Consider the following 27,478-nt stretch of genomic DNA (forward strand, 5'->3'; position numbering starts at 1 on the left):
TTTTTACATTAAAATGAATAGGAATGATTTGGGACCACACTAAAACGTCGTATAAATGTAAACGTCGTATAAACGATGCTCCACTGTATATATATATATATATATATATACCGGAGGAGAGTCATAAACTGCTGAAAGTTCATTCCACAGATCGAGTGTCTTAGCATTCTTGTACTTGTGTTTCCTCAAGAAATTCTGAAACAAAAAAAAAAAGAAATTCTTATTTTTCTGAGATAAAATGAGCAATAGAAAAACAAGTTTACAGATGAGAGTTCTTTAAATCAATTCTTCAAAATTAAGTTTTGAAATGACCACTTCTCAAACTTATGAAAAACTCGCAAATTTCATCTCCAGACTTTTTAGTAATGCATATAATCAAATAATCACAACATTAAATGAAGGAAATAAAAATGGGATTTCCTTAAATATCGGTTTTAAAATGGAAAAAAAAATGGAATATACAAAACAAAATAAGGATAATACAAAAAATGGATAATATAAAACAAAAAATTCCTAAACTCCGCAGGTTTTTTTTTTAAAGTTAATAGTCATTTATGGTTTGCTTTTTTCTTCTAATTCCTGTGTTTTATGTTTTACGATATTTCCTTAAACTAGGAGGCTTCGCCCCCTGCTCGCTTGCGCTCGCCAACACCCGGAGCTGCTTTCGCAGTTCATTTCGGATTGCTTCGCAATCCGATGCTCGCTTTGCTCGGTCCTTGGATACGTTCTTAACGTCTAGCTTTTGTATACTTTTTTGAACACTGAAATTCCGAAAATTTTTGACTGTAGAAAATTCTAAACCAGTGCATTTCAATATTAATTTGAAATTGCAAACAGTTCACATATTTTTCTTAATCACACTATTCTAAATTTCAGTTGTTGAGAAAAGTAACTGTTGTAAGTTTTGTTTTAAAGTCTTTCCCACCAGAGGGCTGTAACCATGTGTTGTAAAACAATATGAAAAAGTACTGAACGCCGAATGTAAAGCATCGGCTTCGATGAAGATAATTTTGTGAGAATTTTTTTGATAATTCGGTGAGAGTTCACCCGATTAGACATATGATGCTCACTACGTGCTCTTGCTCGCCGAAGCCTATCAATTAAAACGTATTAACGCTTTATATAATATAGATTAGCCATATGATGCTCACTACGTGCTCTTGCGATCCGATGCCTATAAATTAAAAATGAAAACTGTTGCCAGCGCGAGAAAGGAAATATCATCGGTTTTATTGATACATACGTAAGTATTAGCGTTTTATAAAATGTAGATATTGTGTGTTAACAAAAACATTTATAAATATTATACACTGTTATTCACTGTATTCTTTAAAAAATGATAATATGTCATTTGAATGGGAAAAGACAATGAACACTCAATATAGTCCATTTTGCAATTTTTTTTGAAGAAATGTTTTATTCTTATTCCACTCACTTTTTCAGTCTGAAAAAAATACTTGAGAACTAGTGCTTGCTTTAATGCATTCACTTCAAATACTAAAATGATTTTTTTTTCGTCTATCCTTAATTTAAATAATGCTTATGAAAGAATACACAGAAAATTTACATAATGCTTACAGATATTCCATTTCTAAAATTTTCTTCCCCTATGAAGAATTCCATCATTCTCAAAATAGAAGCTCCCTGTAGAAAAAAAAAGATTTATTTAAACCATATCATAAGGATTTTTCATAAGGAAGTATTCGATTCACTACATCTTGAAGTCTTATCTTAGTTTTTTTTTTTTTTTTTTTTTTTTTTTTTGAATAAATTGCGTGAACACATTTATAGTTAAAATTTTTTTTCCTAGTGTTGTTTACAAATAAGAACCGACTACAAAAAGTTTTGAGGCCAATTTTGATTCAGAATCATTCTTCCTGATGCTAATCTAGGGCAACATTTTTTGTTTTATCATTTTCTAAGAAACAAAAATTTTGGGTTTACGATTCTTAATCTTCAACTCCGTACCTTTGTAGTTTTAAACCCAATCCAGAAGACAAAGGAACTCCTAGATCAAGCATGAGGGAAAATTTGATTCGTGAAGGACTTTTTGGAGGAACTAACCCACATTTGCGTTACATGGAGAGGAAGACCACGAAAATCTCCCACGGTTAGCCTTAAGGCAGGGGATTCTAACCCATGATCCGTCTACCACTGAGGATATTTTACATCCCCACAGTGGCACTGATTTTTATACATACATCTGAAACTCTCGCCTCCCGATGAGATGAATCAGGTTCGAATCCCGGCGATGCTTGGTTGATTCGAATACCGCACCGACTACAGTGCTGACGTAAAACATCGTCTGTGGTAGACGGATCACGGGATAGAGTCCCCTTGAGGTCAGGCTAACCGTTGGAGGTTCTCGTGGTTTTTTCTCTCCGTGTAACGCAAATGCAGGTAAGTTTCGTCAAAAAGTCCTCCACGAAGGCACATTTCATCCAATACTTGATCGAGGAGTTCCTTTGTCTTCTGAATTGGGTTCAAAATGACAAGGCTACGAAGTTGAACATTGGTAACCGTAAACTGAAATTTCGGTCTGCTGTTCAACGATGGTTATAAAATATTAAAAATACATCTACTGTACATTGTGCAAAATGTGTGCAAGTAAAGGGTTAATGAATGGTTAAGAAACTCACCTTTTTGTATGAGATGCTGTCGAATATCGCCGTTATTTCGTCAGGATGTTTGACGGATTGAACTATAGGATGAGAACTCATAGTTGAATCCAGATTCATGACTGGCTGTAAATCTTCAGACACAAACTGTGACATCTTTTAAAGAGGAAGATACGAACAAGGATTAATACATTTTGAAAGGTAAAGAAATTGACAAAAATTATTGTACCCAAACTATTGAGTTGATTTTCGTAAGGACGCGCTGTGACATGTATGAACTTGATTATCCTCTTCCCTGTCCATCCCGAGTTAACTGGGGTATGTTTATATTGCAAATATTTATTATTCCTAGAAAACTCGGGCGTTGCAGAACTTGTCGGTACGTTTTGTATTATCACTTTCTTACTCTGCTGGATGAACAAAATAAAAAAATCTGCCGTGATTGGAAGTTTGCTAAGTTTTGAAAGTTTTATTGTTGGTTTGTGGGATTGCGCGATTGTGTATACGATGGTTCCTGAATTTATATATATAAAAAAAATAGTAAGAAATAGCGTATCACTTCACTTATGCTTGGAATATTTTGTTTAACTTGATTTAAATACTCATACAAAGATTAATATTTATCTTTTTTCATTTGCCCGAAATAAATCGGTATAGTATACGGATGGTAATGAACTAAATGTTTTTTACACAAAAAAAAAATTTAAATTTCAACTTAAAACTTATGCATTATGTTTCGTTTTAGTTTCTAATATTTATTAATGAAATATGTAAATTTTTGCATTTTGTTTTCAAAAAAATTGATAAGGGAAGCGGTTTATAAATTTTCTCACTCCTATCAAAACATCCCAAGCCAACAATTATTAAAATTGGCTCCATATGGTTCCCATATGAATATGCTCCGAGGGACCAATATTGGGATGTTTAAATTTTTTAATATGGGTCCTATGTAGTGTCAATATAGGCCCATATAGGGTCAATATAGGACTTATATTGTCTTAATAATGAATATTAAATATCAGGTGAATCTGACGATTCTTTAGAGGGCCGATATTGGTTGTAAAGTGGCAGTAGAATATCGGGTTTATCGGACAATTCTATAAAGGGCCGATATCTGAAAAATATCGGTCTTTGAACCCTTATTGAGCCAAGACTCGTGAATATTGGTTCAATGAGTGCCTAAGTTATTTTGCTGCTTTGAGATTTTAGTATAATACTATCATTTTAACAATTTTCTGAATTTTTTAGATTTAATTTCATTGAATTTTCTAATTTTTCAAATTATTCCTTTTCTAACGGGATAAAATTATGATTAAAATCTGTACAATAAGATAAAGAAAATGTATTAAGATGAGTTTATCACAATCTCAGCAAATCCATTAAAAAAACTATCTTTACCGGCTTATACTGTGCTGTGCAAAACCTGAAATTTTTGCTTTTCCCAAACACAATAATGTGCGGAAAAAAATTTATGACTTTCTTTAAAAATAATATTAACTATTGTTTAAAATTATTATGTAATAGTAATAATGACAGTGAAACCTAATTTTATAATGACATAAAATTAGAATGAAGTTAAATAGCATTATCAAAATTTTATAAATATTACTAAATAAAGAAGTCACATAAACAAATATATTCTAAAAAACATATGTTTCCTTCACAATTACAAATAGTATCATAATTTCACATATTTTAAAAATAACATCAGTGATAATTTATAACTTATAGCTCTATATGAAAAAATAGATTATTGAGAACATTTAAATATTTAATTATGTATTCACTGTGTCAGATAAATTTAATAAAGTACATTGCGTGGTTGCACGTGGTGTCCACGTCACCAAATTTATTACTTTATAGTTGTCTGATAACACGAGCCTTTTTTTTTCAATCCCTACAATTGGGTATAATATAAAAAAAACACAACTACTTCCACTTAGTAGGAATAACATTTACCATGACGCAATGCTAAATTCTATGCCACTATCCACATAAATCAATTATTAATCAAAAATCGAATATCAATTACTTTTCTTTATAATGCAATAAAATCTGGCGAGCAGCTATTTAAACGATCAAACACTTCGTTTGTTTATTTGTGGCTTGAAGTTAGGCTCGCAGAAAATGCCGTTCATGGGTTAAATTCAGTAGGAATAACACAACCTGTGACGTAGGCTATAGTATACCCAATTAGTTCAAACTCTCCCTCTACATATTTATATATCTTGTTCAAATTCTCAATCGTTAATAAAATACTTTTTATTAATCCACTCAAGTTCAATTACATTCTTTTAAACTTGCAGTGGACGATGCTTGATGTTAATGCAGTTTTTTTCCAAATATTAAGTAATTAAATACAATTAATTAATTAAATGTAATAAATTAATTAAATGCAATAAATTAATTTTAGTTTCATGTAGGAGATAAAATTTTAATTATTAAAGAAAAAGTAAGTAAAATAAAATTTTTATTTGTTGAGCTAAGTAGAAATTGACTTTGAAACAAAAAATATTTTATATTAATTGTTTTTAACTAAGTTAATGTGAAAGGCTTTTGACTATCGGGCCATGCATATTTAATTTCTTTAAGCTTTCTTACAATACTTCATAACATTTGTGTTTTCAGTTTCTTCCAAGAATCATGTGTTTTTTTCGGATGAAGGGTAAAAAATTACTTACAATGTCCCATTCAGGATGTTGATCTTGCAATCCTTTGTATTCGACGTAGCTGGCAAATCCTTCGTTGATCCACACATCGTCCCACCACTCCATTGTCACCAGATTCCCAAACCACTGTAACGAGCATAACAAACGTATTCACAAATGTATAGTTTGTCTACTGTAAGAACTACTCCTGCAACAATTCGCAGGCTGTCTGCTGCTATGGAAACAAGCAGCACAAGTAGCTTCTCTTCATTCTAGGGCTAACACAATAGATCGAAGAAAAATATTCTCTCGTCAACCAGACTGAGTCAAAACCTGTCCCAAACAATGATCCAACACCTCTCTCTGAAATAGTTATACCTCGATACCATAGTCACAGCCATGGGTTCAGACGAATGGCTAGAAGAGTTCTTACTTTAGGCAAACTATATACTGAAGTCAATAAGAACGGAATTAATTTATTTACTGAAGTCAATAAGATTCCGGCAGTTCAAAATAACTAAAACAAATATATCGACAATTCTGTCCTCTATTCCTAAATCCGTGTTTCGGCTATGTAAGGATGAATGACAAACTATATCGGAGTTTAATTAAACATTTGGCTACGTAATATTTAACAATATTATTTATCATATAAAATATTTCCCTCTCATTCAAAGTTAAATTGTATTGCATTCCTTGCATCATTGCACGAGTGAGAATGCAATTATTTCGAGTAGACAGAAAAAGTACGTTGCTATCAGTATATTTCAGAATAATTCATCATAGCTGTAGATAAATAGATTGAGAGGATGGGCAGCTCCAGAGATCAGGGCACATCAACCAGAGGTCTATTGTACCCTAATCCTAAATCATGATTAGCAAGAAATCCTTAAGGCTAAAACAAAGTTCAGCTAACACCTTACAGGAACATCTTGCAGTTTCCAAGTCTTAATGCAGCGTTGCCCTAAATGCTCAAATATTTGAGCAAAATAGACCTCACGTAGTACATGCCACGAAGTCTTTTCTTCAGGATGACAACCTCTACAAAGAGCATTAGATTCAATACCCATTACGTATAGGTATCTCCTGATGGCGCAGTGTCCATCTAATGATCTTCCTCAAGCTGTTCCTGTTTAGCTTAAGAAGCTCCTTTTGACCTACACGGGGACAATCACTATTCAGCTTCTTAGCTTGTCTCTGACCGTCTGTGTTTGTGGTCATAGCTGTTACTATCAGTGTTAGAGATTGTAATATGTTTTTATAGTTGGTGTCACGTGACTCTGACTGCTGCTGCTGCTTTCATTTAATTTTTATTCTTTAACTTTGGTTTTTATGTCGGCAACCTTCTTGAAATGTTTTGTGTTGATTATTTCAGTGTTCGAATTAGTTAGGTTTTGAAAATATCACTAAATTGAGATAGCATTAGAATTAATAAATGTTTGTTAAGTTTTAATTTGTATTTGTTTATTCATCTGTAGAACTAGTAGTTCATTTGAATAGCATTAAAAAGGCGTCCGTGAAATTTGTTTGCTGCAATTTACATTTTCTGGCGTCCGTGACAGGACATTTTTTCCGATTCGAAACAATGTTTCAAGCAGCAAAAGGATTTTAAAAATAAGATTTGTTGTTCGAAGATTGGCGCTAATTGGAGAAAAAGGTCACAATATCGGAACTGAAAGAAGCAATTTTGAAAAGTAAGCAGTATTCCGAAGATCCACAGTTTGTTGAAGATATTTTGGTAACAACTGTTAGTGACCGGAAGCATAAAGAATTGGCGGATCAAAAACGATTAGAATATGAAGAACGGGAAAGAATAAGATTACATGAACTGAAGTTGGCGCGAATTCAAGTAAACCCGCCAGTGGCAATAGCAGGTGAGTCCGAAAATTCTATGATTACTAGTGCTAGGAGGAAATTTAATTTACCCAAATTAGAGTTTCGACAATTCAGTGGGGATATCAAGGAATGGTTACCTTTTTGGAGCCAATTCCAACAGATTCATCAAGATGTAGATATTGCTCCCGAAAATAAATTTCAGTACCTTATTCAAGCTACTGTAAGCGGATCTAGAGCGCGAGAAGTTGTAGAGAGCTTTCCGCCAACCGGAGCTAACTACGCCAAGGTAATTGATAGTCTGAAAGCTTGGTTTGGAAGAGATGAACTTTTGGTAGAAGTTTATGTTCGCGAACTATTAAGATTAATAATTTCGGTTCAGAAAAATTAGAAAATTTTAATGACTTCTCTCTATGATAAACTTGAATCGTACCTTAGAGCATTAGAGACACTAGGAGTAACGACTGATAAATGTGCTTCAATACTTTATCCAATGGTTGAATCTTGTTTTCAAGAAGAGTTCCTGAAAGCATGGAACAGAAGTCCTTCTAACGCAGCTTCAACTGATGCTAAAGAACGACTGAACAATTTGATGAATTTCCAGAAAACTGAAACTGAAGGAGAGGAAAGAATAAATTTAGCCATGACTGGGTTTGGTTTGGGTTCAAGTGAAAATCACCAAACTTTTAGGGGAAAAGGAAAGCCTTTGATTTCAGGTAGAGTGCCTACAGCTGCCAATTTACTTACTGCGGCTTCAAAAGAGGTAAAGAAATTATGTGTTTTTTGTTCTGGAAAGCACTCCAGCTCAGACTGTTTCACCGCTCAAAGGATGAGTTTAGCCGAGAGACAAGATATAGTAAGAAAAAACCAGTGTTGTTTTGCGTGTTTGAATCCTGGTCATCCAGTACGTAAGTGCAAAATGTTTATCAAATGTATTGTATGCGGTAAAAGACATGTGCCACTTATGTGTGAGAAGCTAGATACCCGAGGTAAAGAATCAGGAGAAAGTGGTGAGAAATGTGAAAGTTCTGAGATTAACATGTCTAACATTACTTATGGTCCCAAAGTTTATCTTCAGACATTAAAAATCAAACTGGTTTCAGATAACAAGGAAATTCTAGTGAGAGCTGTATTAGATTCCGGATCCCAAAAAACGTATATTTTGAAAAGTCTCGTGGAACAAATGGGATATACTCTGGTAAGAAAAGAAACGCTTATACATTCTTTATTTGGTTTTATTAACTCTGATAAATATGAACATACATGTTATAGAATCCGATTAAGAAATCCTAAAAACAGCATAACTTGTAACATGGAAGCTTTGGATCAGTCTTCTATATGTAATAACATTACACCTGTAACTTCAGGTCCGTGGATCAAGGAGCTTCAGGAAATGAAGATAACTTTATCAGATATTGGTAATGAATTGCAACCTGTACAAGTACTTCTTGGAGCTGACGTGATAGGGAAGCTTATGACAGGCCAGCGTAAAGTATTAACTTGTGGACTTGTCGCCATTGAAACTTTACTTGGTTGGACTTTGTCGGGAAAAGTACCTGAAAGCGATACATCTTTATGCAATTCTATGTTGGTAACTTCTCTTTCAGTGAAAGAAATGTATACATCAGATATGTGGACATTGGATACCATAGGGATACAGGATCCATCAGAACAGGAGACTAAAGAAGAACTTTATAACGCTTCGGTAGATCATTTCTTAAAGACTGTTAAAGTTGAAGATCAACGTTTCCTTGTTAGTCTACCTTGGCTTGACGTACATTTGCCTTTGCCCGACAATTTTAATTTAGCACAAAAAGGATTGCAAGTAACAACTCGGATGCTTAAAGCAGAAAATTTGTTTGAGGAATATGGAAATGTTTTCAAAGACTGGGAACGAGAAGGCATCATCGAAGAGGTTCCTGTAGAAGAACTGAAATTAACTTGTCACTATATGCCACACCGTCACGTAGTGAAGGAGAACAGTACAACAAAGATTAGGCCGGTGTTTAATGCTTCGTCTAAACAAAAGGGACATCCCAGTCTTAATGACTGTGTTGAAAAGGGCCTAAATTCCTTCCATAATGACAAGGTTTCGCCTCTATTAAGTTTGGCATAACAGCAGATATACGCAAAGCTTTTTTGCAAATAGGTCTCCATAAGCCAGATAGAGATTTTCTATGGCACGACGAACAAGGTGAGCTCAAACATTACCGTCATCGAAGAGTTGTCTTCGGTGTTTCTTGTAGTTCATTTTTGCTAGCGTCAACCATACGATACCACTTAGAAAACAAACTAGATGAAGCCACACAAGGAAATGGAAGATATCCTGAAGGCATTATCCGCCAACTACTACTCAGTTTTTATGTGGATAACTGTTTAGTTAGTGTTGAAACTGAGCAAGAGTTAAAGCAGTTCATTGAAGTTGCCACAGAAATTATGGCTGAAAGAAAATTTGATTTAAGAGGGTGGGAGTTCACTAATCCCGCTGAATCCACTGTAAGGTCAACAAACATTCTAGGAATGATACGGGACAGACAAAGTGATACTCTTTCCATAAATATTCCTGATGTTAATGAAACAAAGAATGAAGTGATCACAAAGCGAAATATTTTATCAGCTTCACACAAAGTTTTTGATCCCATAGGGATAACCTGTCCAGTGATGATGCGTCCAAAACTTTTGTTACAAAATTTGTGGAAGTCTAAAATTGGTTGGGACGCTGAAGTTGATCAAAAAACGGGCGAAGAATTTCTAAGATGGTTAAATGAGCTTGAATGTTTGAAGAATGTGAAGGTAGCAAGATGGTTGCACTGCGATAAGGGAGTTGAAAATATTTCACTTCATTTTTTTTGTGATGCAAGCAAGTATGCCTATTCGGCAGTAGTCTTTCTGCGAGTTTGTTATATGACTAATGTTTATGTACAGCTGGTACAAAGTAAAACAAGAATTGCCCCTTGTGGGAAAAAAGAGACAACAATTGCAAGATTAGAACTTCTTGGTGCCACAATATCTGCTCGTCTATCCACTGAGGTACGAAAAGAGTTTAAAACCCACAATGTGTATTTTTGGACAGACTCCACCACAGTGTTAGCTTGGTTGAAAAAAGAAGAAACGGGGGGTGTATTCGTACAGAACCGTGTTCAAGAAATTAGGAAACTGACACCAGTTCAAGCATGGAGACATGTACCTGGATCCTTGAATCCCGCGGATCGGCCAAGTAGAGGTTGTTCAGCTAAGCGATTGTGCCAGTCAAAATGGTGGGAGGGTCCCTGTTGGTTGTACCTTCCATCCCGTGAATGGCCAACTAACGACTCAGAGGAAGATGTCAATGAAGAAGAAGTGATTAGAGAAAAAAGAAGAACGATCGTATCTTCAATTGTAAATATTGAAGTTACAGAAATATGGAGCGATCATTTTTCCTCTTACAGTAGAAACATCAGAGTGGTGTCATGGATTCTTCGTTTCATGCATGACACATTACATGAAAATAAATTAAAAGGTAACTTGAGCTATGAAGAATTCAAAGAAGCAGAAACTCAAGTGCTTAAATCCATGCAATTAATAGTGTTTCAAGATGAGAAATTTCTTAACAAAATGCAAGCATTTAGAGATGAAAAGGGATTACTGCGAATAAGAACCAAACTTGTAAATAGTGATGAAACTGAAGATTTTAAATTTCCCATTCTTTTACCTGGTAATAGTTTCGCTATGAAGTTAATACGAGAAGAACATGAGAAATCAATGCATGCTGGTTCTTCTATCGTACTTGTCAGACTTAGGGAGAAGTTTTGGATTCTTAAGGCTAAAAAGTTAGTAAAAGATGTCATTTCTAAATGCGTGACATGCAAGCGTTTCAAATCTAAACCAGTTGAAGTTCCCTTCGCTCCGCTGCCTAGAGAAAGAGTTACCTTGACAAAAGTCTTCGAGGTAAGTGGTGTAGATTATGCTGGTCCTCTCTACTTGAAGTCAAAAGGAAAAGCTTGGATCGTTTTATTTACGTGCGCCGTTTACCAAACGGTCCATTTTGAACTGGTGCAATCACTCACCACAGATGCTTATATCCAAGCTCTCAGACGATTCATTACCAGACGAGGCCGGATTTCAATCCTTTATTCCGACAACGGCACAAATTTTGTGGGAGCCAACAGAGCATTGAAAACATTAGATTAGAACAAGATAGCCGCATACTCAACCGCTCAGAGAATCACTTGGAAATTTATTCCACCTACCGCAGCATGATGGGGTGGGTGGTGGGAGCGAATGGTCAGAATGCTCAAAGAACTACTACGTCGAGTTCTAGGGAAATCTACCATCGATTACGAAGAACTCTACACGATATTGTGTGACTGTGAGTCAATAATAAATTCAAGTCCACTCACTTACATACAAGATAATCCAAATGAATTAGTACCGTTGACACCCGAAATGTTTATTCACGGTGGCGGTAACAGCGAAATACCAGATCTAGATAATGTAGACCGATCTTGCCTCATAAAACGAATAAAGTATTTGCAGAAGCTACGTGAAAACCTCAGACAAAGATTTCGAAATGAATACCTTGCTCTTTTAGTCCACAAAGGGGTAAGAAGAAATAACGTTTTAGACGTTGGTGATTTTGTGTTAATAGGACATGACAATGTCCGTCGTATCGATTGGCCACTTGGAGTTATTTTAGAAATTTTTCCTGGTAAAGATGGTATTCCTAGAGTTGCAAAACTGAGGACCAGTAAGGGGGAAAGGATCCGTCCATTTCAAAGGCTTTACCCATTAGAAGTGTCTACCAAAACTGATATTGAGGTCTTAAAAGCTGCTAGAAGGACTGACGATTTTGTAGAAAACAATGAAGCTTTAGAGGTGAATTATTTTCCTAAAACTAAGTCGGGAAGAATCATCAAAGTTCCTGTTCGGTTGGACTTATGAGCATTCTTTTTATTTTTAGCTCTAGTAGTTTAAAGTTCCAACTTTCGTAAAATTTTGGTTGCAAAGTTCAATAAGCCTAACTTTGCAAGGTGGGAGTATGTTAGAGATTGTAATATGTTTTTATAGTTGGTGTCACGTGACTCTGACTGCTGCTGCTTTCATTTAATTTTTATTCTTTAACTTTGGTTTTTATGTTGGCAACCTTCTTGAAATGTTTTGTGGCGATTATTTCAGTGTTCGAATTAGTTAGGTTTTGAAAATATCACTAAATTGAGATTGCTTTAGAATTAATAAATTTTTGTTAAGTTTTAATTTGTATTTGTTTATTCATCTGTAGAACTAGTAGTTCATTTGAATAACATTAAAAAGGCGTCCGTGAAATTTATTTGTTTGCTGCAATTTACAATCAGTATTACACTATCTGTCCAAAGTGCACGGACTCCCAATGTTATGAACTTAGAGAGTCCCTGAGACGCATATGGGTCCCTCTTTTTGCATCGATGACAGCCTGCACACGAATACTTTACTCCAGTTTTTGATAGGACTTCCATCACAGCTGAAGTGAGTGTTTGCAGTCTGGCTACCTAATCTACGCTCTAATTCGTTCTATGGAATCGGGGTTCTGAGGAGATTTTGAACACCCATTTCTTCCAACCATGTGTGAATGGAACAGTTATCCTGCTGGAAGAGAAATAGGCCTTTCCGGAATATTGCCATAGAAATGGGAGTGCAGCATTGTCCACATACACATCTCATGTTTTCAACCACAGGCACTAACATACTCAAACCACGACAAACATTCTAAAACCATAACAACCGGATATCCGGATAGGGGATCTTTAAAAAAAAAATTTATATTAAAAAAATACACTAAATGATGTATGACAACCCCACAGTAATCGTAAAAAAAGAAAAGCTAAAAGATGCAGAAAAGAAATACCATGTGTGCCATTTCGTGTGATATGACAGCAGAGATCCTCTGAAGTTGAGATGGACTGGACTTGGATTCATCGTACAGCAGAGAGGTTTCCCTGAAAGTGATGATACCCCAATGCTCCATCGCACCCGATACAAAATCAGGAATGGCAATCATGTCTGCAAAACATAACAGAGTCACTGGCGAAAATTAAAAGACGCACTCTAAGATTCTTTGTGAAGTCTTAATTACTCAGGTGATACAGCTTTATTGTTTTTATGTGACTGTTTTGCACTTGTTTACGTTAGTGCTTCACTTGGTTAAATTAGACGATGTATAATATAAATATAGAATATTCAGATATTATATTAGTATGTCATAATATTTAGACCGAATTATTGGACGCACTGTAGTCTACCAACGATGGCTTAGGGGCATTTAAGCGCTAAAAAAACTGTTGATATTAATAACAAAAAGTATTTCTATAACAGCTGTGGTGTCTCAGGTTATAGAGTGTTCGCTTCCCAATGAGGAGAACCGGGTTCGAATCCCAGCGATGGCTGGTCGATGCGAATTTCGCACCCGGTTTGCACCGACTACAGTGCTGACGTGAAATATATTCAACGGTAGAGGAATCATGGATTAGAGTCCCCTTGCCGTCAGGCTAGCCGTGGGAGGATTTCGTGGATTTCCTCTTTATGAGACACAAATGCGAATTATTTCATTCAAAAAGTCTTCCATGAAGGCAACTTTTTTCCTAATACTTTACGCAGGTGTTCCACCTGTCTTCTGGATTGTGTTCAAAATCACAAGGCTACGAAGTTGAACATTAGTATTCGTAAACCCTATATTGGGTCAGCTGTTCAACGATGGCTATAAAATATAACCCTTATGTTTCATTATTGGTTCAAAAACTTTAAACACAAATTTCATTAATTTTATACAATTTTTAAATTTTACGCAAACGTAACGGGAGAAATTACGCAAATTTTTCTTCATTTTTGAAAAAATGAACTCTGCAGAGGCATTTTAAGATATGCTTCCAAAAAAAAACTTTCTGATTCGTATTGTTAGTTTTTTAATAGTTTCAAATTGTTGTAAAAAGAGATTATTATTTAAAATACTACTACTGTTCGGTAACTAGATTATCTAATTTTAACCTACATTCAAAGTATTTAATGCTATAGTTTATCCTATATATTATTGCGATAGCAGATTAAAAATTTCTCCATTTATGTATGAAGTGTTCAACAATTATTTTGTAATTTTTTTTCAAACATTATATATTTTTGTGATTTATTTGTAATGTAGCGTATCTACCACTACAAAAATACAATTCCAATTCACTAGTATATAAGGCATGATAACTCGATTCTATGGTGGGGTACCTTTTCATACATGACGGTTGACAGAGTCGATAAATATATCCCCACATTGGTGACCCGGACGTGATGCGAACACGCCTACGTTGACAGTAACGCTCACTTAGATATGAAAGCGCCTACTTCGATGGATGGTCCACATTGAACAGTTGATTTGCTATTTGTGACTGCTACGCTATCTACCTCCTCTCGCTGTTGCTACTCAGTCTCGATTACCCACATCGTACAACGTATTCACTCGACTGCTAAAGGCAACACAGAAGCGACCACGACCGTGAACTTAATACAGCTCTCAAGACCCGAACTCAAATGAACGGAGATCTTAATACAGCTCTCTCGGCTTCTCACAAAAACAACAATGAATCAACTAGTGATATCCGTTCATCGAATTCTATAACAGATATAATTCTGGTGGGAGTATATAAGACACTAGTATATAAGACATGTTAACACGATTCTATGGTGGGGTACCTTTTCATAGATGACGGTTGACAATACTTGTATACTAGTGAATTGGAATTGTATTTTTGTAGTGGTAGATAAGCCGCAGTACTCCCCCACCACGGTATGATTTGTTATGGGAACGTGGAGGACTTTGTGACTCCACAGATTTAACGTGCATCAGTCACCATTTACTACACTGGGAGTCGTGGATGGAGATCGAACCCATGACCCCGAGATTAAGAGAATATATATGGAGTATATATTCTCTTAATCTCGGGGTCGGAAATATATAGAGTATATCCTGAAAAAATATTTTCTGGATATACTCTATATATTTTCTGGATCAACCTTCATCTATCAAAAGGTAGCTCAAGATGGAATCAAGTTAGTCATGTCTTATATACTAGTTATTTGATATTTGTAGTGATAGACTCTCAGGAATTACTTTGTGTTTACAACTTCAAATAAACTCGTCGATCAAAGCTATCTGCAATTAATGAAGGTCAAGAAAAATAACTTGCCTTGTTTGGGTAAGGGATATTCAATATTGAAATAGGTCTCGTAATACTCCAATACCCTTGCACCGAACTTTAGTGCGTACTTGGTCTTGTTGACTTGGTCTGCGGAAGAATACACTCTGAACTGAAAAAACAAGTCGTCCATTTTTAAACATTTTCTTATTTATTATCACAGTTCATAATTTTGAATAATTTTTGCTTCAGTTGAAATGCGTTCCATTGAACATCTTTACTCAATTTTATGGTTGTAAGTATTTTCGAATCATAAACTTTAAAATTGGCTCAAGCTTCTTAAAAATACTAACCATCTCAAAATTTCCGAACTATGTTCAATGAAACACATTTCAATGACTGCAAAACCTAGTGAAAAATATTAATTACTAGCTGAATAACCCGCTCTCCTTACGGGGTAAATAAAAATAATGAATCAGAACTGAAGAACACGACGATATTTTGCACAAAGAACTTACCGGCACAATAAAAAAAAAAAATTTTTTTTTAATTATCTTTCGTTCTTGCCGATGGCTTTATGTTTTTAGATTAAGCAAAACACGTTTTTATAAGTACATTCCATCAAAATAAAGATCTTCGGGAATGATGCTTGAAACCAACTCATGATTGTTAAAATATAAAACAATTGATTTTTATTTAGTACTTTTCGAGAGAAAGGTACAACATCTATATTAACACTGAAAGGAGAAGCATTTAATTAGGTTCCAAGTATAATAATTTTACCTGCATTAATAAATATAGTATTAATTCAAATTGCAGACATTACCATGATACGAAAAGCTCCTAATACCAAAATTAATCAAGCACCATTGACTGGTCAATACGGCACCCTGCTTGCGCTGACCACAGTGCTGAGGTGAAATATCATCCATCCGTCAGGCTACACGTGGGTGGTTTTCCTCACCATGCAAAGCAAATGCGGGTAAGTTTCCTGAAAAAGTTCTCCGCAAAGGCAAATTTCTCCTTTACCTTTTGGATTGGGATCAAAATGACAAGGGCACGGAGTTGAACAGTCGTAAATTCAAAATTGGGTAGGCTGTTCAACGACTGTTAAAATAAAATAAAATAGAAGATAACTGAAGCAAATAGATAGTTGGAAATCTCGACTAAATCTGAACCGGAATAGATGCGTTTTGGAGACAATGACCAAGGAACCAATTTAGCAATACAATATTGTTTTGACTGTCCCAGTCACAAAATTGTCATTTGGCAGATCGTCGTGTCTCGACCCGATGGCCTCCTGTGTCGTGAGCAAGACAACGACCCCAAGGAACGGCAGGTCCGATGATCGCGTTATATCAAATATTTTCCGGGCATAACTGATTCACCCATATATTAATTCCATAGTATAGTTCGTCTATGGTAAGAACTTCTCCAGCCAAAGAGTCTTCTACAGCTACGGAAACAAGAATAGTACATTTCATTGAGGGTATCTTCTCTTCAATAGGCGATCGCAATGACCGAATACGCCATCTGGAGATAAGACCACTCTAGGGCTTTAGGCACCGCTTGGCGCGGTCGAGAATAAACGCTTTGAAAACCGCAAATATGGTAATCCTACCTATTAATGCGCCACACCTTATCTTGCAGCAACCCTGTTTCGTTGGTCTAGGACAGGGGATGCCAAACTTTTTTTATCATCGACCCCTACATAATTTTTCGAAATCTCCATCGACCCCCATAAAAGTAATTTTCTGTTAATTAAAATAAAACTCTATTAGATACTGTGTTTGTACATTTATTTTGTGATTTTGAACATTTATTAAAGTAATAGTATATAGTGTAACAATAGTTTTATGAAAAATATATTAATATTGAAATATAAATACCTTAATATTTATGAAATAATAAGTAAGAAGAAATAATAAGTAAAGTAACTACGGATTTATTGCTTCTTAATCAATGACATGGGTATGCCTGGTGTTTTCTTTTCCTGCAAGTTTCGTTATATTGGGTTCAAAATTGGTCAATTTTAATCTGAAATCCCCTCGAAACTCCACATTTAATTTATTTCTGTTCTTAGTTAAGATTGAATTTACGTGACTGAAACCGGTTTCAACCATATAGGAACTTGGAAATGCTATCATAAATGGCTGAGCTATTTCCTAAAGTCTTACATATTTTTGCATTATATTTATATTTGTCCAAAATTTGCTTATCGTTAATTTTTTAAAAATCATCTTTGCTTTAAATCCCCATAATAATTCAGCAAGCTCATCTTGCAGGTTGATGTCCACGTTTTCAATTTGAGCAGAAAATGGCACAATAATCCAATCAGGGATGTCAATGTTTTCCAAATCAACAAAACGCAGTTTAAAATCGTCGCTCAATTTTTGAAGATTACCTGTATATATTTCCAAGTCTTCTTCTTTTATTTCTAATTGTCACATATCTGAAAAATACTGATAATTTTTCGACCAATCGACCCTTCCGGTACGGATCGACCCCCATTCGACCGCCTGGCTTAGATCGACCCCCGCTTATGTTAAATAGACCCCTGGGGGTCTATATAGACCACTTTGGTGACCTCTGGTCTAGGAGGATAATGGTTGATGTTGATTGAGAAGCTATTTCATTTGTGTTAACATTTTTTTTTCCTGTCTGAAAAACAGTTAAAAATTTAATCAAACTTAAAATTTATCAGATTTCTTGAAAGAGAATAAGAAAACTTAGGTCGCTGAATTCTCTAGAATCGATCAAATTTTTTTTAGGGTCGTAATAAATTGTTTATTTTGAAAGATGCAAAGCTGTTTATTGTGAAAGATGTATTAAAGACTTATTTTTCTTAGATATCTGTATGCGACTTCAAAATAATACTGAAACAGTGCTAAAGATTTCTAAATTGCTATCTAGTTTAATAAAGTGATTAAATTTCCAAGGTAGTGTTTAATTCCTCATTTTTAAATAAGAGAACATGAGAGAGCAATGACTTAAAAAATATTAAGAAGTTTCTTAAAAAATTAAAAATATATAGTTTCCTTTTAGGATCGTAATAAATTGTTTATTTTGAAAGATGCAAAGCTGTTTATTGTGAAAGATGTATTAAAGACTTATTTTTCTTAGATATCTGTATGCGACTTCAAAATAATACTGAAACAGTGCTAAAGATTTCTAAATTGCTATCTAGTTTAATAAAGTGATTAAATTTCCAAGGTAGTGTTTAATTCCTCATTTTTAAATAAGAGAACATGAGAGAGCAATGACTTAAAAAATATTAAGAAGTTTCTTAAAAAATTAAAAATATATAGTTTCCTTCCATGTTTTATGTAAAATAACATAGAAGAACTCTTTTTTTTTTACATATTTATGCAAAGAATTGCCAAAATATTTCTATCATATTTTATAGATGCAATTAAATGGACAAATTACATAATAATCATAGTCTCAACTGCAAAGGTCATATTGTATTCACAATGCATGTTGATTTTCAATTCAATACTTTCAAACATGAATTTTCTAAATAACTTTCAGATAATATGGTGAATAGATTTCAAAATAAATATGTATAATGCAGATTTTATTATTGCATACTATTAGTCAATTAATTTTATGAAGTAGACCTAAGAATTCACCAACTGCTGCATTTTTCCACTGATTACTGAATTTTTATTTACAAAATACGGAATAATTATGAAATTTAATGAATTGGTAAGCGTGGTTGGTTTATTACTAAACAATTGGGTGACTTATTTTTAGTTTCTTTTATTTCTGAAAGAAATACCAAGCAATTTTCAACTATTTTATTAGCAGATTTAAATTTGGTATTAATTATAGTGGGTAATATTATGAAAATACCTTAAAAATGAAAAATTACTCAAGAAAAGGATTCAATTTTACATTGAGCAGTAAGAAAACAGGTTTTGATATCAGAAAATTTCAAATTCTCAATTACGACGTCAAATATGGCATTTATTAGATTGTTTTTTTAATATTTTAGAATATATCTCTATTAGGTGTATCTCTAGATTGCTATAAAACACAGAAGAAATGTTAATGTATATAAATACTTGTATTTCTAATGTTCATTAGCAATTCTGGCTACTCTCAGTATTTGGAAGGAATTAATAACATTTTTCAAAACCTGGAAGATAAGTTTATGTACTTTTATTTACACTTCCCACAGAAGCAAGCTAGGACTGCCACCAAATTTTACTATATTCAACCATTTGTCTAATCCATGAATCTTAAATTATACGAGGAGAATAATATGATCTNTTGTAATACTGTATTTATTATTAAATTCTACATTAAATTACCTTCAATTTGATATATAAACGGTTGTATTTAAGTGAAAATTAATATATCCTACAAGCACACAAATTTGAAAAACATGAAACTTTCAAAAAGTGTCCAGACTTTTGGCCACCACTGTATTTATAAAAAATTGTGGGAAGTAATTCTGTATGTTTTTCATTCTGAATTCTGCAGCACTAAGATAATATTCCCTCATGTCAAATTTTGAGTTATAAATGCTATTTTAATGAGTAATTATAAATGCAAATGAGACATGAAGACTTAATGAGGGATGAAAAATCCATTTTCATGAGAAAAATATGGAAAAAGATTAAGCAAAGTAAAAACATAAATCGAAATTTAGGGAATGCGCTAAAATTTTCAATTTAGTTTATCATCATGTATATTGTACATGTTTAACTTGACATCCAATATAAAGCTCAACGAAAATAAAACAGAGTTTTATTTGAAAACAATAAAGATTAATAGATAAATTATGTGCTATCATTCCTTTCTTTCCGTCAAGAACCAAGAATATAATAATGTAAAAAACAAAGCATAGTAATGTAAAAAACAAACTTCTATATGCAAAAATTCTATACAAAGTTTTTGTCAACACAAATTTATCCTGTCCTAATCAATCATTTACAATTATCATGTTATATACTTTAATATTTTAGTAACATCCAAACAATCTGGAGGTTATAAACATGTTATTTATAGCTGGAATATTTAATTGCTTTGCTTTTTTAGTAAAATAAAACAATTAATACAAATTACTTTTATTGGACCCTAATTTTTTTATTTTTTCAGAAAATTTTTATTTTATTTTATCTCCTTCTTAAAAAAAGAAAAACAGTTCATCTTCGCTCTCAATTGTTCTTCTAAAAACAATTTCTGATGATGAAGGTTTTTTCATCTATTAATGTTGATGGAAATCGCTGTAACAATATTGGGAGAACATCCGTTTTTTTTTCCTCCTTAAGTTACGTTTGAAGCCATTGCTAAAGATGTAAAAAGTAAGTCCTGCTTTTACAAGCGCTGTGGAGAGCAACTTGGAGACTGATCTGGTTCGCCAAGAATGCCAAGTGGTGCCCAAATCGTGAGCCTTTCCTTGAAAGCGACCGGTTCCATGCCTTGGGTTCCTTCCCTCTCCTCCTCTTTTCCGTTGTATAGGAATGTACTAGTATGATATTTCTTCTTTCTTTAATATTTTTCGTATTTGATTGTTAAAATTATTTTTTAGCATTTTCATGACGCTTTCTTTTAGAACTATGTTTAATGTAGTTTTCAGTTCCATATAGCTTCCTAACTTAAACGATTTTAATCTACTCAAAAATCAAGACAAAAACTTTCCTTCTTCTGTGATTCTCCACACGCTAGTAGTGAAAGCATGCGAGGTGTTGCCATAGGTAGAGAGCTCTGCTCTAGGGCACCTGTAGCCCCACCAATAGAAGAAAAAGATTCCTTTTCTCTGGCCGGCCCGAGCCTGTCCTAAACAGTAACCCCACACCCTTACTTGAAATAGTTATACCTCGTTACCATGGTCACCGCCACGAGTCCAGACGAATGGCTAGGAGAGTTCTTACTTTAGACAAACTATGTACGGTATCGAAATATTCAATAAAAATATGTTTTTTTTTGTTTGTTTTTTTCTTTAATTTCTGGAGCAGAAAAGGAAAGAAAAATATGGATTATCTTACTTGTTTCCCATTTGCCGTTGTTTGCGTCGACTTGAAATCGCATACAATGAAACATACCAGATACGTCACCATGGGAACGGATTTTTGGAATGTCGTCACAACTAGGCTGGAATTTTGTCTGGGTTTTGTTGCCTGTTTCAAAATTATTGAAATTAATTACGATTATTTACATACGAGTACATAACGATTGCATCAACAAAATGTAACAAAAATACGACTTGGGTTAAACATATTGGCTACTAAGTAATTTTTGCAAGCAATTCTCTCTCGACCTTTATCTCAAGTAAGTTTGTTTTGTTTCTTCTATACATTATGAATGCTGAAAATTGGTAATATTTTATTACTTAAATTATTTTCTTACGTTTCGCCAATATTAAGCCGTAAATTGCAGCAGCAACAACAAAAATGCATAAAATTAGAAATATGTTCTGTTTCAATTTAGAAATTTACGAAAAAGAAAGTTGGATTTTTAGAAACTTTTTAAAAAAATTAATAAAGAAGGAAAGATATTAGGAATTTTAAATTGTTATAAATAAATAGTAATATTTATAATTGCAATCACTGGCAAATTATTAAACGCACTATAATATTCTAAGTAAAATCTTAATTGTCAGATAATACTATTCAGCTTTATTGTTTTTATATAACTGAATATTGTTTACGTTCGTTACGTTACGTTACGCTTTGCACTTCTTTACGTTCGTGAATCAATGGATTAAATTAGACGATATTTAATACAAATTAGACAATTGTATAAATTTGATAATATCTTATATAGATATAGAATATTTATTATATCAGGTATTATAATAGTATATTATAATAATTCAATCAAAGTATTAGGCGCACTGCAGTTTTTTTAATAATTACATGTTTTGCGCGAGTTTATAGGCAATACTTTTATATTTAAACATACATGTAATGGGTTTTTTTATTCAGGAGACGTTTCATATACTTTCTATTTGTATTTATTTTTAGCCAATTTCATTATTATGTAAACCAATTGATACACGAACGTAAACAAGTGCAAACAAAACGTAAACAAGTAATAACAATACAGCTGTATAGCATCATCAAATAATTAAGATTTCACATAGAATCTTACAGTGCGTCTCATAATTTGAATGGGAACGTACATCAAAAATTAAAAAAAAAATATTTTTTTTTTAAGTTTCAGTGTATTGAAGTTTCTTAAAATGTCCTTTAGGTGCTTAAAATAATCAAAGAAGACGTGATACATTCCGATGAAAATAATGACTTACTTGGACTGGCATATTAGAGAGGGCTATATAATTTGGACTGTGCATCAGAGAAACGGAGAAAGTAGTTTTAAAACTTGGCTCATCAAAACAAGGAAAAGCCCTTCTAGCATATGTGGGTTGAAATTTAGAAGTAGCCAATGATCTGTAAGAAAATCTCTCAAAAATTACACAAATCATGCGTATAACGATTCTTACGAATGCCTCAAAATAATTCAATACATCTGGCAAAATAATATACAGTCCTATATATATACACGGTGATTCTAAAAAGATGGGCAAAATTTTAGGAAGTGATAGTACACACCCAAGCAAACAATTTTTATCAAAGAATGCATGGTCGAAAACAAAACGCAAAACCGCTAGAGGGCGCCGAAGTTTATGTTCTTATATGAGGCAAAAACACACAAAGAACAATGAAGTTAAGTTATAAACGGAAACTTAATGGCATGTGATTACAATAAGTGTTCAAAACAGTGGTCGGCAGAGGCTATGCAAGCAGTACAACGGCGAAGAAAAGATAGGCGAATATTCTGAAACACACCAGGCATATCACGAACTTTCCCTTCAGCCGCCCGAAAGCTTGGTGACAAGTAACGCAGCGCAGTAACTCGCAACAGGAATAGAGCCTTCATGTTCGCATCAAACAGCTTTTCAAATGCGCCAGCACCTTCGCGTTTTGTTTTCGACCATGCATTCTTTGATAAAAATTGTCTACTTGGGTGTGTACTAAAAAACTATCACTCCCTAAAATTTTGCCCATCTTTTTAGAATCACCCTGTATATATATGGGNTCGAAGTATCGCATTTATCAAATATATTACGAAAATAAATGCAACTTCAAAATAATCTTTAAGTTTTATCATAAAAATTTTGATTTATTTTATTTTCTAATTTTATTTATTATGTTTCATGCATCTAACTATAGATGTATATATATATATTGTATGCATGTATACATATACTACATATTGTATGCATGTTCTAAGTGCTTACTGATCGTCTTAAAAAAAAACACTGGTTGAAACGGTTAATTTTATAAATTATTTCCCCCCAGAAGCTAGAGCAGAAAATGAAAAAAAAAAGCTTGAATTATCAACTATGAAGTTAAAATTAAATCGTTCACGTTCTTAAAAGTGGATTTAAAAAAAGGAATTTTTGCAAAGGTAAAAATAGCTGTTTTGAATCTTTAATTGCAAAATCAGCTTAAATACCTTCAAATTTCTGATTAACTAATGAATGGAATAATAATTGAATATTCTTAGGAAGATAATGGAAGCTGATGAATTGGTGCTGTTGATCCATTTAAATAGGTTGCTTGCCCCTAGGGCATTTTAACCGATCAATCAGCCTGATAAAAATCAAAGAAAGGCTTGACCTTGATAGCGTCAAAGGCTTTATTGCTCTGAACTTACAAGAAGGGAGTGACATTTAAGAGCAAAATGAACGCATTGAATGCCAGTCGAAACCAGATCATCACTTTTCCCATCTAAAGTGTTCATTTCATTATTATTTTAACAAATATATAATTATTATGAATATTTTAAAATATTCAAAAAAAAAATTTATTTTGCGCTTGTTTCTCAAAATTTTTCATTTTATAGAAATACGCCCTTGTAATTTCTTTTATAACAACCGTCTTTGAACAGTCAACACCATTTTGGGATTACAACTACTAATGTTCAACTCAGTAGTTTTGAACTCAATCCGGAAGACAAGGGAACTCCTGGGTAAAGTTTGCATTTGAGGAGGACTTCCGAAGAAGAGTCACATGGGTTCCGAGAATAGATCTTTTCCCCCTTTAATCAGTAATGATTTTTAAATATTTAATCAATAATAATAATTAAATATTTCGTTTATTTGAGTGAAAATATTTAATTAAAAATTCAGGCATAAAAGAAGCAATAAAATTTAAGAAATTTATATATTTCTTCGAATTAATATAAAATATATTTTATTCAATATAAAAATATATTGAATAAATTTTAAAAAAAAAAGCTTTTTATTTATAAAAAAATTTAATCGTTTTTTTTTCTCATGGAACTGATGAATTCCAAATAAAATAACCGAATTTAGCCGACCATGTGGCCGAGTGGTTAGCGTGTCTTTTTGCGGAGCCATTGGCAGCGGGTTCGAATTCTGCTCTGGGCATGGATGTTTCTTTCCCTCTCTGTGTTCTATGTGCTATCCTCTTTGTGTGAATGTGTGCATGTAACCTACCCTATAAACGGGTTTGTGGTTGTGGGACGTGGGCGACGCTGCTCCACCGCCGTGGCTTCGCCACTGGGTAACGAGAAGAGAGTAGCAGTTTTGGCATTTCTGTGGCCAATGGTACAAACCCCAAGTGTCCGCCATTTTATTCTCTTTCAGCTTATACAGTGCCTGTCCAAATTAATAGACGCACTATAAGATTCTAGGTAACATCTTAATTATTAGGTGATACTATACAGTTTTATTGTTTTTATGTGACTGAAACCGGTTAGCACCGGTTAGCAACGTTAGTGTATCGATTGGATAAATGAGACGATATATTATATAAATATAGAATATTTATAATATCAAGCATTATATCAGTAATTTATAATAATTAGATCAAAGTATTAGACGCACTCTAGTTCTTTTTAATAATTACATGTTTTGCATGAGTTTATAGGCTTTTATATGTAAACATAGATGTAATGGGTTTTTATTTAGGATATTTTTTATATGCTTCCTATTTGTATTCATACCTATATCTGGTTCATTCCTCTCTTAGAGCTGAAGCTTACCTTCTCATGACGTCACCCCGTACACAAATCTCGGAGATCGCAAGCTAAGGTATTATGAAAACTTTGCATCATTCTCCCCGTAAAAATAAGTGCGACTTTTTCTTGATATTAGCTTCCCAACTTCACTCAATTAAACTTATTATTTTCGTTCTAAAACATGATTAAAAAATACTTTCTCGACCATTAGATTAAAAAAAAATCCCATTTTAGACTACTTTAAACTTTTCTAGATATTTTACTAGTTGTCGAAAATGACGCCATAAATACTTTATTTTAAAAAGTTCAGTTTTGACTTTTATTATTAATAAAAATTAAAGCATATATCAACACTTTTTTAGTTACATATTGCTTGGTAGCAGTAAATTGGGTTAAATTTAAAATCCTGATTTTAAAATATGCTAGATAATAGAAATTTATTAGTAATTGTACAATTGTTTATGGATATTTAAGTTTAAGATTATATAATTTATAGATATTTAAATTTAAGAGAATATAATAAAAAAAATCATAAATATTTAGAATAACTACATTAAAAAATATGTTATGAAATTAGGAGAATTTTAACTATATACTATACATTTTATTTATACTTTTCATTTACGTTTTAATTTTCGTTGATTTTATCCATTTTTTTAATTTTTTCGCCTGCCTTTCTTTTTGAAGTAACGAGGCGCTTCCTACTTAGATAATGAATTTTTATAAAAGTTCTTAAACGATAGAATAAACGTATTCCTGTTTCATATTAACTGACTCATTTCGTTTGCGACGTTGAATCCATTCTATACATAGTTATTAATTTACTTTAGGGTCCCGCAGTGGACTGATCGTTAAGACACGGTTCCCAGCAGATCACCGAAGTCAAGCATCACTGGCTACGGTCAGTGTGCGGGTGGGTGACCACTTGGATCAGCCTGAGTAGGGACCGAGGGTGTGCGGTATGGGTCCTCGTTAAACTGTGCTACCGTAAAGTGCCCGACTTCACGCGCAGGTCGTCGGGCTACCGAAGCGGGGGTGCCATCCCCTCCGCAGAGGATCAAAATTGAGATGGCATGTCATCCTCCGGGATGTTTCCCAGACCGTCGCCAATAGCCCATTGTGCAGCTCTAGTGCGACGTAAATTAACAACAACAACAACATTTACTTTAGGGAACACGTGGAAAATTATAATTCTTTTCCTTTTGTAATTCTATCTGAATTTTTGCAAGTTGCAATCGCGCAAACTGGTATTTCGTTTATAGTTTTAAATTTTTGTAATTTACTGCAAAAATCAGAGGAGAGTCATTAGAGAAAACAACGAATGTCTTGGAATATGTCACAAAAAGGAACGCTCCGTTCTTGAAGTAAAAGTGACGCCGTTACATCACTAGAGAAAATCAGAGGCGGCGAGAGTTTCTTCAAAGGAGTGTTTCTTCTATTCTTTTAGCTCTGTGAGGAAGTAGCATCATCTGGGCCCAGCAGTGCGCGGTCAACCATCAACAATTCTAAACATTGTGAGAGAAACTTATCATCACGTGATTTCAGTGACAGCAATCACCGTCTTTAAATGATAACAAAAGTAGGACAAGTTTCGACTTCAACAAATGTGTCATGCTTTCCACTTTAAGTGTGAACTTTCGGACGGAAATTTCTTGAATCGGTGACAATTACTCAATAGTTCAGAGTACAGAGTTCATATATATCTACTAGCTATTTATGAATTTCAAATCTCGATTATTTATAAAAAAATTGAGATAATATTTGTTTATCAGGATTCCCACGGTTCTTAAAAACCCTTGAAAGTTCTTGAATTTAGTTGAAAAAAATCAGGGCCCTGAAAGGTCCTTGAATTCTGCCGTAGGATACTTGAAAAGTACTTGATTTTTTTTAGGATTTAAAATGATACTAATCTTTCTTACAGAAAAAAAAAACAGTAAAAATATAATAACTAAATTCAAAGGAAGATTATAGAAATTCTGATAGATGCAATTTTCAATGCTTGAAGAGTGAAAAGGGGTTAAAGAAGATGCAAAACTTTTCTCTCCTAGATTTTTCACACAAGATTATTATTCATCTCTCTGATGTTTTGAAAGCTGAAATTTCTAGCAAATTTTAGGTTTTGTAATCATAGTTTTTGAATGAAATATAGCGTTTAATCGATTTAGAAATATGTTCCATGGTGTTAACTTCATTATTATGACAGGTTAATAGTGTTATCTTATTTGTTCTTTTGATTTATGTACAAAGG

The 27,478-nt window shown here is 33.5% G+C and overlaps 1 protein-coding gene across 2 annotated transcripts in view; it reads right to left on the reverse strand.

Annotated features, from left to right (window-relative positions):
• Window positions 1–27,478, reverse strand: part of LOC107439767 (uncharacterized) — a 159,263-nt gene that overhangs the window by 119,551 nt on the left and 12,234 nt on the right. Inside the window, exons 2-9 of one of the 2 annotated variants that reach the window (XM_043051794.2) lie at window positions 22,490–22,631; window positions 21,228–21,359; window positions 15,283–15,403; window positions 12,960–13,114; window positions 5,300–5,413; window positions 2,640–2,774; window positions 1,579–1,644; window positions 112–195 (exon numbers count right to left, since the gene is read on the reverse strand). In XM_043051794.2, coding sequence (XP_042907728.1) covers window positions 112–195; window positions 1,579–1,644; window positions 2,640–2,774; window positions 5,300–5,413; window positions 12,960–13,114; window positions 15,283–15,403; window positions 21,228–21,359; window positions 22,490–22,631 — 949 coding nt within the window. The remainder of the gene's footprint in view (window positions 1–111; window positions 196–1,578; window positions 1,645–2,639; window positions 2,775–5,299; window positions 5,414–12,959; window positions 13,115–15,282; window positions 15,404–21,227; window positions 21,360–22,489; window positions 22,632–27,478) is intronic. The other variant, XM_043051795.2, reaches the window with a different exon arrangement.

The sequence above is a fragment of the Parasteatoda tepidariorum genome, chromosome 3 (genome assembly GCF_043381705.1).
Source record: "Parasteatoda tepidariorum isolate YZ-2023 chromosome 3, CAS_Ptep_4.0, whole genome shotgun sequence".
NCBI lineage: Eukaryota > Metazoa > Arthropoda > Arachnida > Araneae > Theridiidae > Parasteatoda > Parasteatoda tepidariorum.